The sequence below is a fragment of the Moschus berezovskii genome, chromosome 2 (genome assembly GCF_049115385.1).
Source record: "Moschus berezovskii isolate FMDL1 chromosome 2, NW_MosBer_1.0, whole genome shotgun sequence".
Lineage (NCBI taxonomy): Eukaryota > Metazoa > Chordata > Mammalia > Artiodactyla > Moschidae > Moschus > Moschus berezovskii.
Window position 1 is genome coordinate 6,759,938 of NC_142461.1, and position 15,783 is coordinate 6,775,720.

At 35.2% G+C, this 15,783-nt stretch overlaps 1 protein-coding gene across 5 annotated transcripts in view; it reads right to left on the reverse strand.

Moving 5' to 3' along the window:
• Positions 1 to 2,059: 2,059 nt before the first annotated feature.
• The window catches only part of HNRNPR (heterogeneous nuclear ribonucleoprotein R), a 31,979-nt gene continuing 18,255 nt past the window's right edge, over positions 2,060 to 15,783 (reverse strand). For 3 of the 5 annotated variants that reach the window (XM_088843457.1, XM_088843453.1, XM_088843451.1), the window contains 6 exons: positions 12,678 to 12,854; positions 10,977 to 11,114; positions 9,339 to 9,551; positions 5,704 to 5,853; positions 3,453 to 3,574; positions 2,060 to 3,342 (listed from right to left, as the gene is read on the reverse strand). In XM_088843457.1, coding sequence (XP_088699583.1) covers positions 2,730 to 3,342; positions 3,453 to 3,574; positions 5,704 to 5,853; positions 9,339 to 9,551; positions 10,977 to 11,114; positions 12,678 to 12,854 — 1,413 coding nt within the window. In that variant the 3' untranslated portion in view covers positions 2,060 to 2,729. The remainder of the gene's footprint in view (positions 3,343 to 3,452; positions 3,575 to 5,703; positions 5,854 to 9,338; positions 9,552 to 10,976; positions 11,115 to 12,677; positions 12,855 to 15,783) is intronic. The other 2 variants (XM_055397372.2, XM_055397374.1) reach the window with 1 other exon arrangement.

A 15,783-nucleotide genomic window follows, 5' to 3' on the forward strand; every position in this document is an offset into this window, starting at 1 on the left:
TGGGGAGGGGGCATATTTATATCATTCTCCGGAGAGTATCTACAAAGAAGAGGTCATCCTCAATATAAAGTAAAAATCTTTCCCAGCACGCATGTTACTGTAGCAGGCTCAGAAATAAAAACAAATGAATTAGGTGGGAGAACAAAAAAGATGGCAGGAGAGTAGGAAATCAGATTTCCTAGAACTCATAATATGCACCTATTTAAGGAAAAACCTAATGCCTCTTCAGGTGACATTTTTCAGGTTTGTTTATTAGACTGTTAGATTTACTTCTGTGAGTAGTTAAGCTCTGAATCTATTTTCTTGGAATGCCGCTTAAAGCAATAGCTTACGTCAGTAAGGAAAAAGCTCCAGAGTAGACTGAACGCTTATAAAGTTTTTTTTGTCTGCTAAATAGCCACAAAAAACCTATAAAGTGCTATTAGAGGGATACCTCTATAGGTATATTTTTAATTGGTGAGAGTAAAATATAATTTGCAATTAAAGAAAAAGATTTTGACATGGAACCTAGGTTTGATTCATGTTTTTGCCAAATTTACATTTTAGGATGGGTGGGGGAAGCTCATAAATTACTTTTTCAGAATTACTTCTATTCCCATTCCTAATTTTGTTCATAAGAACTTGTTCGCTGGTAACAACCAAGAAGAACAAATAATTCAAATTTTATTTCTATAGCCTCTCTTTATAAGAAAAATCATGGGTTTTACTTAAATCTAATTTAGATTTATAGTTAAGAGCTTCAAATTGTATTTTCAAAGTTGAAGAGACAGCATTTAAAGAATGTTTGGTGTCTATACCTGCATACATGGGCATAAGAAAAACAACTGGATCCAAGCTTTATCAAATAGATACCCATGTTAATGTCAATCTCTTATACACAGGAATTATATATAATTCCTCTAATGGTTTCCAAAAACATAAAAGGAATATTAACGAGGCCTGTTAACTTACTAAACTATGTAATAAGTGTTTTTAAAAACAAATGATATACTGACTTTCATCAGCAAAGACTCGTTTTTCTCCTCAAAGTCAAAAGAGAAGTCATGAAAACCAAAATATGCTCTGACTGAGCTCTCAAGGAATTAAGATAGCTTATAATTTTGAAATCTAATACCACTCATAAAAGACACCAAACAGGAACAAAACACAAAATAAAGGTGTGCTCATTTTAATTCTTCTCCAATGGCTTATTTTTATAATTTAAAAACATTTCAGATCTGCCTAAAAATAAAATGGAAGGGAAAATTTTTATTGGTTATTTGAAAGTGATCCAGACTTTTCTGTGCTGTTTAGATTCTTTTGTTCCTCTTATTCTCAAGCAAAAAAATGTTCTTAAGATAAAGGAGAATTTCTAAAGGAAATGGAAATAGATGTTACGATTTGGCCAACAAAATTTTTAGCCATTTGAGTAGTAAAATAAATAAGTAAAAATAAGAGGTATTAACAGGAAGTCAGAAGTAGGACTACTGGATATTTTTAAGCCTCTCTTACAAGGCCTGAGTGTTTCTCAAAGCAAATTTACATAGTAATAGGATATTATATTTCTAATTAGTAACTGAAGTGGTAGTCACAATCATGTATACTGAAAGTTTACATGAAGTTTAGTCCGCAAAGCAATTGACGCCACAGTACTAACATTTTTTTCCTGCTACGTACATTCACTCCAGCAAGTAAGGTCTCCAAACAACAATTATCCTTTATAGAAAGAATGTGGGTCAAAATAAATTGCAGTCTGCTTCCCCAACCCCATTTTATTTAACGCAAATTATCCAATGCCTGCAAGAATGTTCAAAAGCCTGAGCTTGTTTTAATAAAAATAAAGGATGAAATTGCCAAATCAGATGACTATGAAAGAACATCAATCAATGAAGTGCTATTTGGAATAAATATTAGAATTTAGACTAATCCTCAGTTTGATATCCACGATACATATTAGAATAGACAAGAAATTTTGCATGAATTTGATCACTCACATAGGCAGTTATAGTTTGAAAACAATATTCCTTGCAAGGATTACGAATAAAATAATGTTTTAGGACACAATTGAATTTGAAATAGGTAATGTTTTGAATAGATTTTTGAGTTTTATTGAAATCTTACATGAACAAGAAATTGGAAATACAATCACATCAAAGAACAAATTGTCACGGCTTTGACGTTTAAGCCAAACAAATTTTGTAGGGCAGGTTTCAAAAAGGTGTGAAGTTATAACAATTTAAAAACACAGTTGACCTACTTCTAGGAATGCAAAACATACAATCATAGGTTATTTTCAATACAAGAAAACTTAAATTTGTTTGCTTTTAATTTCTTCAAACTACTAAGACAAAGCACTAGCTTGTATTTTTATTTACAGCATACTCCATACCCCTATGTAAGCTATCCCAAATCCAAAAAATGAAACTGTCCAAAACCAAAGGTTCTGCAAAATCATGATTTTAACAGTGTGCTCAGCTTGTTTTTGAAGCTAAAATGAAGCCTGAAACGATAAAAGCATTGTAACTCCCAGAATAAGGGAACTCTGCAAGCCCAATAATGTCCAAGAGCATTTATGAAAAGAGGAAAAAATAAAAAGACTTGAGTATATACACAATAGTGATTTCTTCAGCCAAATACAAATGGCAGCAAATTGCTACTTAAAGATGAAACAGATAAGCCAATTTTTTCTGAAGGATGTAGATCTAGAGCCAATCGTATCTTGTCAATATCATTTTCAAGCCCTCACTTGTCTATTTCCACTGTTGCCCATAAGTATCCTGATAAAATTCCTGGTTGTCATTATTGTAACCATAGTTACCAGAATAGTCACCACCTTGCTGAAGCGGCTGTTGAGCGATGGGTTGGGAACCCCAGTTCTGTTGGTTGTTGGTCTGACGGCGCTTGGAGTCAGGCTGGTTGTACCCGTCTGCCTTTCTCTTGCCTCCTACATTGCCCCCACGGCTGCCCCGAGATCCACGGGAACCACGGCCTCTCTGCTGCTGTGCAGGCCCCCCTCTGCCACCCCTAGAGCCTCGCGGTGGTCCCAAAGGTGCCCCCCTCTGTGAGTAGCCAGCTCTACCTCGTGGAGGCGGTGCTCCCCGCCCCCGTGGTGGTGGTGGAGCACCTCGCCCTCCCCTTCCTCCTCCTCTTCCTCTTACTGCATAGCCATCATCATAGCCGTAGTAGGGATCTTCATAGCCTCCACGATAGTCGTGATAATCGTAACCATAGTAATCATCATAGTAATCTTCATAGCCATAGTAATCTGGAGGGTAGCCATATCCACCTCTCCCCCCACCACGACCCCGACCTCTAATTGGAGGCGGCATGCGAGGAGGAGGGTGATAGTAATAATCTTCATACCTAGCAATGGAGGGAAGGGAGAAAAGAAAAAACAAGTTAGTTTGCTTCAAGATTCTTCCTAACTTTTTAAAGTACCCGATCTCTGATATATTTACTAAATGCAGACTCACGCGGTACTCCTGGAGGCCTGTCTAGCAGCTTGGCGCTCTTTCCTTTTCTTGTCTGGTGGCTTGGCTAAGACTATTTCAATTTCTTCCCCTTCTATTTCTTTGCCATTCATTTCATCCATGGCCTATGCAAAATTAGAAACAAATTTATTTTACAAGTAACAGTACTGTAAATACATAACGCTATCTGTACCATTTAATACACCTGATAAACAATTTACTTCACAACTGTTTTAATTCCCAAGAAAAATATAGCCACCAAATTTTTAAAAATACACAAAATACTTATTACCCTCAACCTTACTTTATGTGCAAGTTACACTGAGAACAAAACTGATGTCCTATTATTATATTTAAAAAAGATAGAGCAGAGAGCTGCCTGTTGCTGCTCCTTAATTGCAAGTAACTAATTCCTCCAAGCTAAGGCCAAAACAAACAGCAAATTCCTATCTGGAGAACATGTCAGTATTAACAAACTTTTCAGGATTAAAATTTTTAAACAAACACATGGCATTCAGCCTGTAGGTCTTAAACTGTTCTTTCATAAAAATCTCAAGAATTTGAAATATAAATGAGACTATCAGTGAAATTCAACAATAACCAAAAAGAAAAAAGCATCTTCCCCATCCCAACAATGGTTAACCTGGAATATACTTTACCTGAATGGTTAAAAGCACAGAGCCCAGCAAAGGCTTGAACTAATTAAGACTCAAGTACTCATCTGGAAAGCAGTAATCAAAAGTATTCCGGGCTTTAGTTTTTTATTTATATCATTCCACCTAATAACTTCTGCCATACTTCAAGGTTCAGGTAACTCAGTAACCAAGTATCACCTCCTCACCAGTTTTTCTGTTTACCAATACAACCTTTCCCTCTCTAGACATACATAAAATGCTCTAACCATAAAGAACGTTTCAGTGATTTACAAGTATCCAGACAAAAGATTAAATCAGTATCTTCCTCTTACCTAGTTTTTTCCCCTTTACCACCTTAGCTTTTGGCTGCTTCAACTAAAGCAACTAAATCAGTCTATAAAAGCTTCCTGGTATAAACAAAAGAACAGAGCATACTCTTTCCTCTGCCATCCTCTGAGCTAGAAATCTTACAATTTCAGAAATCACTTTGGCAAACCACCCTTGAAAATTATTTTCAATTATGAACAATCAGTTATTTAATATCAAGTAAATCAAAAGGAATATTTAGAAGGTATAAATTTATTAGTTATCTGTCCTCCTATCACTCGCAATTCAGAAGCCAAACAAGTTCTGTACTAAGCTATGAATTTTATAAGCAATATATCTCAGCAATTAGCTTCCATCAAAAAGCAAACCAATAAATTCTACTAGTCAAAGATTCTATAAGGCACATTTTAAAGCAGTACCCTGGTCAGGAAACAAAAACTGCCCTAATTAGAGGGTGGGGCAACTTTCCTGACAAAACACGCAAAAACAGAACCAGGCCTGAGTCACCAAAGGTTTTAGATCTATCTCACCAATTATATAAAAAATCTTTTATTTTTGTCCTGTCCTTCCTTCTGTCAGTCCCTCCCCCTACCTTTTCTCCAGAAGGGAGAGAGGGACAAGAGGAAGAAACTGAACATTTCAGCCATTAAAGACGATGCTGACCAACAGAAAGCAGCACTCAGGTTATCTGTTCTAGACACTGTATGAAAATACTTTATTCATACTTTCCAAATACTGTCATCAGTAAGCAAATTAACTATTATATGTAAGAAATATTTCTAACAACTATTGAAACTGGCAAAAAAGAAATACTGTGAGGATTCTAAAATGACCAAAGGAAAGACTATGAAGAACTAACCATTCCCTCAGAACACACCTACACTGTACTAGATATGAAGCCATGTACACTCAGTTCCATTCACAGGTTCTTAAACAAGTAAATAAAGTAGTTACAATATATTCACTATCATTTTGGTATTTATGGAAGCTAATCACTATGCCTTGTAACATTTTCAAGGTATCATGCTATCAAAGCTTAGGCTTACAAAAATAACACAGAGATTAAAAGTAACTTGCCTGAGGTTCCAAACTCAGTTAGTAATAATCAAGCTTTGAAATACAGAGTCTTACCTGTTACAATACTACCACTTCACAGAGATTATTAAAACAAAGCTCCAGAGTTCGGTAAAAGCTGAAAACCAATTTCATTTGTTTATAAAGTCACTTTATGTGTTTTAGCAAGTTTCAACAACAAAATTCACATATCAAGAAACAAATATCAAATTTTCTACCTTAACAGCTGCTCCTCTGTCTTCAAAATGAACAAATGCATAATCTTTCAACTTCTTCACTCTTTCAAGTTTTCCAAATTCAGAAAATGACTTTTCCAATATTTCTTCTGTCACTGTAGTAGCCAAGTTTCTCACGAATAAAACTTTCACCTAATATAACAAATACACAAAACTGGCATTGGCTACTTAATTTTAGCTGAAGTCCTATATCAAAGTATTTCTTCCTATTTTCATGGCATAGGTGTTTATTCTCAAAAACAATCAAGTGCTAAAGGTGCTATCACAGAAGGTATAAAAACTGAGAAAACTGTTACCAATTTATATAAATTATCAGTTTCTTTTCCTGCCATGTCATTAAAATGCCTAATACTGTGAACAGGACCTTCAAGGGACCAAAATAAAATTATTACTAAGTTACTTTACTAATTTAATATGGTCCCTTTGTTGTTGTTTAGCTGCTAAGTCTTGTCCAACTCTTGTGATCTTGTGCACTGAAGCCCACCAGGTTCCCCTGTCCATGGGATTTCCCAGGCAAGAAGACTGGAGAGGGTTGCCATTTCCTTCTCCAGGGGACATTCCTAACCCAGGGATCGAGTCCAGGTCTCCTGCATTGGCAGGTGGATTCTTTACCTCTGAGCCACCTGGCAAGCCCAATATAGTTCATAAGTACCCCCCCAAAACAAGTTTTTCTGTCCCTCCTACCCCACCCAAGAACTGAATGAGCTCATGATTCTAAGGTTCACATGAAAAAATAAACAAGCAGTAGTAGCCAGGGAAAAAATAAGAACAAAATTTAGAGACTAGTCCTACTAGATAAAACAAACTCTACCAATTCATTGCTTAAATCATTTCATCAGTGCAGTGTTGATCTGAATAACGATGAAAAGTGGATTCATACCTCATACTATATACTAGGATATAGACCAAATAGATAGAAAATTTAAAAGGAGGGGGATGTTTAAAGTATTAGAAGAAAATAATAAAATAATTATGTAACACTACACTGGAGAAGGCTTTGTTAATTTAAAATCTATACGAAGGACCAAAAAATTCAACTGCTAAAAAAAGATTTTCAACGGTAGAAAATACCATAAGTAAAATTAAAAAACAAAAAAAAAGCATCACAGTTAACCTTTTATATCAGAACTCTACAAAATAAGAAAAAGATCAACAGAAAAACGAATGGAAAGATAGGCAGAATTCATGAATACATGGTTCATACAAAGAAATATAGATAGTCCTTGAATGCATAAGAAATGTAAATTCAGGCATGTACAGTAAAGAGAAACAAATCATAAAACAGCTGAGATACTACTTGTTACGAGATTTGGCAAAACCAAGTTTGAGCCTATCCTCTTTTATAACAAGGATAGGAACATCCTGCTGTATTCTGCTTGTGGAGAGCAGAATACAAGTGCACCTCCTACAGAAAATATGGTTAGTATCTTAATAATTACAGATGCATTTACCCTTTGACCCACAAATCTATCCTACAGATATGTCTGTACTTATATTAACTGAAATGATATAAGCTTACTCATTACAGTATTATAACAACAAAAGATTAGAAACACCCAATGTCCAGCTAGTTGAATATACTATGGTATACCTACAGAATGAAAAAGTACATAGTCATAAAAAATTAAGAGTTGATATTAAAAAAAAAAAATGTGAGGATACACTGTTGTTAAGATTTTTGTTCCCCATTTTATATCTCCAAAATAGGGATCCAATTTACAGTCAATGTGACAGACAAGCACTTGTCATAGTTTAATTGGCAGCATTTTACAATTTCTTAGCGATACATAAAATAATGGTATACTTCCTTAGAGCTGAAATACCAGATGAGATGAAATATGACAGTGAATAAAACAAACATAGTTCATTAATATAGCTACCAGTAACCATTTGTGTGAGAAGTAGGGAAGGAAAGAATATATAATTATATTTGCCTGCCAAGCACTACAAGGATAAACCAGAGACCACTAACACTGGTTATCTACAAGGGACAAGGAGGAAACAATAGCTGTAGCTAGAGGTAGATATGGGAATTCCTTGGCTATACTTTTCCATATAAGTATGATTTATGAACTAAGGAAATTCATTACTTGCTTATACAAAAAAATTAAAACATACCTACCAAACAAATTGTTGCTTTAAATAAAGGGCTAAGTAAAAAGGATTTGGGGAAGACACTAATTCAAAGGGGGAAAAGTCTTCCACATCTATCTTTAACCACTTTAATTTTCTAAATGTTGTCATACCAACATCTACTTCTCCATCAGACAGGCCTCCATTACTTTATTTTCCTTCTTTTTTGAAACTCAATATAGATCTTTTTTCTTTTCTGAGATGAAACCAAAGTATCCTATATAAAAATTACTAGTTGAAATAATGTTTAAAGCACTCAATAGGAAAAAGAAAAGACACCTGCATGTACAGCTGAAACTAACACAACATTGTAACTCAACTATAATCTAATGTAAATTTATCCAACTCCAATAAAATAGACAACAGTAAGTTTGCTCAAAGTCACAACTGTATTAGAAGAAACAAGTGGAATTAAAATCAAGCTGGTAATAAACAAAAATAATCAGGGCTCTTTAGATTTCCAGTCCCTTCCCTTGACTCCCATCTACTCCAGGAATATAGAAAAAGTGTGCAACACATCTGAGTCTCTCTGCTTCATTCTCAGTGGATTTTTGTGTAATCCAAAAATGTTTTTGCTTACAAAAGCTTTTATCATGTTAGTATAAACCAGGTCCCTCCTCCAAATTAATCAACAGTGAGGACTGTCACCTCAGATTCTGAAGAAGCTTGAGGAAAAGACTTTTCAGTCCAGAATAACCCAACCATTCATTTTATGGCCATCCAGAGTTGCTGCCCCCAAGCGGTCAAAAGACATATACCAAAATAATAAAAAATTCACTAAAAGCAACAGAGATGCAACTCAGATACGTCCCTGCATCCCCAGGAGTCACCCAGAGGAAAGCCCAAGAACCAGGACTCACGGAACCATACTTTACCAGGCCAAGATCCCGGCAATGAAAGTATAGGGCTTAGGAGGAAAGTGAAAGTCCACTACAGGACTTGCCATGCATATTTTGCCACTAAGAGCAAACATGATAACCCTTCACCTTTCTTCAGGGAGACAATACTATAAGGAAGCTTGAGCCATTAAAAAAGGGAAAAGACACTAAATCTAAATAAAATATAATTCATGGCCACGTAATAAAAGTCACAGTATAGTCAATGAAGATTATAATTCATGATCTCCAAAACATTACTTTTCTTTTTTTCCATAAAACCTTGTTTTTTTCCTTAACATTTTTATCTTTGTATCCTCGATAGTGTCAAGCACTAATCAAACTCTCAGTAGGCATAGAAACACCTAATTGAAGGGATTTAATTTCAGTTCTTTTTACACATTTATCTGCAGAAAAAGAAATGGTTAATGGAAATTCCTGGATACCAAGATAGGCTGTTAAATTGGTGCTAAAGCAGATTTTTGCTTAAACAGTTAAGATCAAGAGCTACAATTTGTATTTACTGTAAAATTTGAAATATTCAAGCTTATATTCTAAGTACAAAAAGTAAATGATAACCGCACCCCCAACACAAGACACTCCATTTACCTTAGCCATGACTTCTGGATCTGGTTCTTCCACAGGGTCAGCCCATTCAACTGTAACTACATTTCCCCATACTTTTACTTTTCCACTCATCAGCCGGCGTCTGGCTTGTGCTGCTGACTTGTGATCCTCATACTCAAGGAAGCAGAACCCCCGATTCTTCTTTTTGTCATCGGGTTGATGATAGAGAATAACGTCCACCAAACCCTCTGTTAAACCAACAGCCAGATATATAAGCCAAAAGCATCCACCACACATTTAGCGATTAGGCAGACCTAAATCCACTTGCCGAAGAGCAAAAAGTAATTGAAGAAGCCTCATAATGATCTGCTAATTATCTAGTTAGACAACTAAATCAGAATTATTAGATATGGAGCTACAAACAATATGTTATGTTCCTTTTAATTTTAGGGGCCCTGAAAGTACAGTCAAAGACAGTAAGTCCAACTACTGTATTCTGACATGTAACATTCTATTTTACAATGTTTTAAAGAGTGTTTGACATAACATGACCTTACTAAAACTTATGAAAATACTACCAAGGAACTTAAAAACCAAATATAAATCCAAGAGAACACTCAACAACTAATCATAACCAAAAATCATCCCTGAATCTTAAGTTTTTAAAAGTTACTATTTTTACCAAGTAATAAGTAACTGGTTAAAATGTGCCTCTGATCTTAGTCCTGTACCCTCACCTTTCCACATATTATCCAAATCCTTCAGAGTATTAGATTTTATTTCTAGCAGCAATATCCAGAATGTGATTTGGATGTGGGAGAGCAGAAGTAAAGGATCAGAGATGAGGCAGTCATAAAACTAGGATATTACGGTATTGGATGGTTCATCCACATAGATATTGAAAGTACTAACAATAAGTTAATTCAGGACAGAAGAGAAAGACTAAGAGCCAGAAGCAATCTTCAATTAACACAAGACTGAAACCAGAAGAGCACAAATAACAGCTTGAAGGAAGGGGAAATGATTGTTTATCTGTAGTATGTCTGGACAACAAAAATGTAAAGAAATAGTGGTTTTTATACGGGATGGAGAAGCAATGGTCTAAAAGTTTGTCTTTTACAATGCAGTCACCATTAGTGGATTTCCATCAGCATTTTAAAAAATGAAATGGAATAGGAAATGTATGATTAACTCATATTTGATAAGTGAAAATGTAATTCTGCTAAATTTTGTTACATATATATATATAGATAGATAGATAGATCTCTGATCTAAAACTTTCTTCTCAAATCAATTCCACGGATTTAGGGTTGAAAATGAGGAAAAATCTGAAATAGACAAGGTAAGAGGAAGAAGGAGGAGGAGGAGAAGCACTCTCATCCCCTTGGCCTTAGAGTACACTGAATACCAGATTGGGGGAAAGCCTTCACTTGAGAGCTACAGGGCAAAGGTTGTGTCAAAAGTTATGGTTCAATTAAGGAAAACAAGTGAAGAGGACATTCCAAGAACTTGAGGCTACAAGAGAAGTTGTTTAGTCCAAACCACTAAAAAAACAGAAAGGAGGAAATTTAGACACTCAGGAGATATGTGAATTTTTAGATTAAGAATACACTGCCTTTGTCTGCACTTATAGTATACCACAGATTTCCCAAAACTAATTTCTAAATACATTTTTGTTTTACCTGTGACTTTACTGAATTCTTCCAGAATGTTTTCTTTAGTCTTATTCTTCGGAATTGATCCAACAAAAAGCCTGTTGTTTGCCACAGAAATGCACACTCCAAGGTGTTTACCAGGGCGAATTTCATAGCTGTCACACTGAAAGGAAGAAAAGAACCAGACACCCCACAACCACCCCAAACTCAGAACAACTGATTTCAGTCTAAAAAACTGAACAATTCAAGGTCAAACACTCCCTGCTTCACGAACTCACCAAGTCCCCTCATGCTTGCCATAATATAAAATGTGTATTTTAAACTTTTACAGCCTCTGTTTTAGTTTGGTTTCATTAACCTTCACTGCTCTATCAAATATAAATGAATCAAAGTTATTCACTCTATCTTTGAAAAGATCTGTTTTCGTATTTCAATATTATCAATCTCAAGATTTTTTTCCCTGAGAATTTTAGAAAAAACACCTGAGACTGGTAATTCAGAGCCCTTGGAGATGAAACGAGATACAGATAAGCCTCAGAAAAACAACAAAATGTAAAGAATAACAACTATGTTTAATCAATGCAAAGAAACATAGAAGAATGTTACTTTTTACATAAAACAATTTTAAAAATTTAAACTTCATATTAAACATAATACTTTTAAAATTGTATTAAATCATAGGAATAAAGTGCTTTATTTAAACGGTTTTGGTGATGATTTCCTAAGTAAACTTGTGCTTTTTATGCCTTAACATTACTTACCTATTAGTTTACAAAACAAATATGTAATTAAAAAAAAAATCATCCATATGTTGCCAGAAGCAAGGAAATAAAGTTCTGAAAACTTCTCATTACTAAATAAACAAACTGGAAGGAAAAAAGTCCATAACAAAAACAAAAATCTGGGTCAAGTTAGTAGAACAAATTTAGAGGCAACTAATGAAAAGCCTTGGTGAAAGAGGCTACCATTCTAAAAGAACTAGAACTAGACTGAGGCCTTCAGTTGTCTGGCAAGAGTCTCCCCAAAAACCAATGACACTGCTATTGTGAGTTACTGAGATGACTGTATCTTAACACAGCAGGAGTAAAGCCATGCTTAATTTGCATACTACTCAGAAATAAGCACAAAGGGTAAAAGAGCCTACAGAAGGAGATTCCTAGAACACTGGGTATCAAGTAATAGAAAAAGAGAAAGATTAAAGACAAAGAGAACTGGAGAGTTGGGAAACAAAAAGAAAAGAACAAGAATATACTTAGAAAATAAATAAATTGTATGACTAGGTTATGACAAAAACAAGAGATTTACAACCATTTCCCAAATTGTGTCCTGAAAGTCAAGGAGCCCAGTTACAGTCCCCAGAACCCATCCAGACTTCATCACACTTTAAGAATCTTACTCTAACAGTAAGAACTGACATTTCTAAGTTCAAAAGGGAGAACTGCAAAAGTCAAATATTCAAATGAAACTTTAGATACTAATTGCTGTAATAAATAACTTCTTAGAATTATGGAAGACTATCACCTTACTTCTTGAGTATTTTCATTTATTTTTTACTTTCATAATATGAAAAAATAGCCACCAGACACATACTAACTCAGTCAATATAAAAACTTTCAAAACAAAAACTAAAGTAAATGAAACAACGTTAACTGCAAATGTTTTTAATTGAGGTATTTCTCTCAAATGACTTGCTAGACAATGGGCATTTGTTTTGTTTATCACATACCAGTTTAACAGCTTCCTGTGCAGCTTCCTTTCCACAGAAGGTGATAAATGCATACCCTCTGTTCTGACCAGACAGTGGATCCATCATAAGACGCAGATCCCAAATGGGACCAGCCTTTTCAAAAAGGGGCACCAATTCATCCTCGTATAAATCTCTTGGTATTTTACCTACAAAGACCTGAAATAAAACCTGTGTGTTAGAATCCCAATGTAACAAGCATTTGATTTTAGAGCCACAAAGCCTAGCAGCCTTTTTTAGGGCGTGGGGACACAAAGATGGTTAAGGAAAAATTGGGGCAAGTTGAATCTTACAAAGTTAACCCTGTTTTTCATTATAATGACTTTCAGGGCATCAACACAGAACAATATTCTATACTGAAAAATGGAAACTGATTAACAGTAAGTGTTAGAGTAGTAACAACCCTAAATTTTAAAATTTTTTAATTTGTCCTTTTCTCACAAAAAATGGAATAAAAGGCCTATATAAATCTTTCTTACAAAAAATAGAATAAAAGGCCTATATAAATCTTCATTGAAATACATGTGCATTTTTAGAAAAACAATACTTGAATATGGAGAAGGGAATGGCAACCCACTCCAGTATTCTTGCCTGGGGAATTCCATGGACAGAGAAGTCTGGTGGGCTACAGCCCATGGGGTCGAAAAGAGTGGGACACGACTAAGCGAGTAACACTTTCACTTTCACTACAGTATAAACATGCCAATTCAGTAAAGTTACAATAAAAGTTAAATTAAAACAAAAAAACCTGAATAAAAGATCGATGAGGTCTCTTTCAAATTTTCTCAACTCTAAAATCTTTACTACTTAAAACTCCACTGCTTTAATCTTTCTTCATCAGATTCCTTTCTGTATCAGAATATTACATTTTAAGATATGAAAATAATTCATAATTTGAAGATTTTGTATTCTTAGTTAAAATTATATAGTAAGTAGGATTAAGTCATAATATACAGGAATGCTAAATTAGAATGAAACAATCAGAAACCCTCTCAGTATTTAATATCAGATGACAATTTTCTTCAAATTTCTACCAAGTCAGCAATACGGAAAATAACCTTTTATGTTAAAACACTCACAATCCACACACAAAGTCTTAAAAGATTAAATTATTGTTTGCATGAGATAAATTTTCTAGTGAAACTCATCTACATCAACATTTCATATCCTGATAATTGATCTGACTGATGAAGTAATGAAGTAAAAACTCAACAATCAGAAAACTAAGATCATGGCATCCGGTCCCATCACCTCATGGCAAATAGATGGGGAAACAATGAAAACATTTTTGTTTCCAGACAATTTTGGGGGGCTCCAAAATCACCACAGATGGTGATTACAGCCATGAAATTAAAAGATGCTTGCTCCTTGGAAGAAAAGTTATGACCAACCTAGACAGCATTTACTAAAAAGCAGAGACACTGCCAACAAAGGTCCATCTAGTCAAAGCTATCGTTTCTCCAGTAGTCATATATGGATTTGAGAGTTGGGACTATAAGAAAGCTGAGAGCAAAGAATTGATGCTTTTGAACTGCAGTGTTGGAGAAGACTCTTGAGAGTCCCTTGGACTGCAAGGAGATCCAACCAGTCCATCCTCAAGGAAATCAGTCCTGAATATTCACTGGAAGGACTGATGTTGAAACTGAAATCCCAATACTTTGGCCACCTGATTCGAAGAACTGACTCACTGGAAGAGACCGTGAAGTTAGAAAAGATTGAAAGCAGGAGGACAAGGGGACGACAGAGGGTGAGATGGTTGGATGGCATCCCCGACTCGATGGACATGAGTATGAGTAAGCTCCGGGAGTTGGTGATGGACAGGGAAGCCTGGCATGCTGCAGTCCATGGGGTCACAAAGAGTCGGACATGACTGAGTGATGTGACTGAACTGAAATGAAGTAATGGGATTCCCCTGAAACTCAGACAGTAAAGAATGTGCCTGCAACTCAGGAGACCTGGGTTCGACCCCTGGGTTGGGAGAAGGGAATGGTTTACCCACTCCAGCATTCTTGCCTAGAGAATTCTATGGACAGAGGAGCCTGGCAGGCTATAGGCCATGGGATCACAAAAAGTTGGATACGGCTGAGCGACTAATACTAACACTAATGAAGTAATACCAGCAATCCAAAAGATGCCAAATTATTGGAGATTAAGTTTCTGGTGTTAAGTTCTGTTAAGAGCTGTGGTATCTTAAGACAATCCTTTTCAAAATAATCAGGTTCACTTTCACTGCTATCTGGTAAAATCTGAGGTGGTCTTCTGACTCTCTAGTAAGATTCTTAGACAACAGCTATTCTAATTTTTCTACTTCCTTAAAATCTCCAATCCTCGTTCATGAAATCTCATTCTAAGAAGGTCGCCTGAAAAGTCATTGGTTTTCCTAACATTCTTTCCTCTTGGCCTTAAAAACTTTTCTCAATATCTCTTTTCACTTCCTTCCTTTATACCTCAGAGAAAAAAATGTACCTCTTTTCCAAAAAAAGAATAGCTCCTTAACCCTAATAAATAAGCCCATTTCTTTTTATTACCTTCTTCTGGAGATAATTTTAAACGTTTATTTCTTCAACTGTCCTATCTTGTTTAGTACATTCTTTCCTTCCCACTGTTCTTCCACCTTCAAACATGCCAAATCTCCCATAATAAAATACAAAAACCCCTTCTTTAGCCTGTTATTGTTCTTTTCGTTTTTAAATGCTTTAAACATATGGTCCTTACCTGTTTAATTTCACTTATGCAGTTATTCTTTTCAACATATCTACTGTATGCTTAATACTGGGCAGCTAAGAAAAATGTAAATAACAAATCGGCAATCATCTGAGTGACATCCCTACAGAGCCATCTTTCTAATGAAAGCTCACTCTGAAAAGCACTTGCATCTATGCTTTTTTTAAATTGTTCTCTCATGTATTCATCAAGTTCCATTTCTATTTCTTTCTTACATTTTTTGGGTATCATTTTCTTTACATTTTTTTTAACAAGTCTCCTTTATCCTGTACTCAGTGAACAAGCTATAAACTGAGAGAATGCCGATTTTTACTTTGCAGCCATTGGACTTTAGCGCTAGAGTCCCTTCCCACTTTGGAGTTAA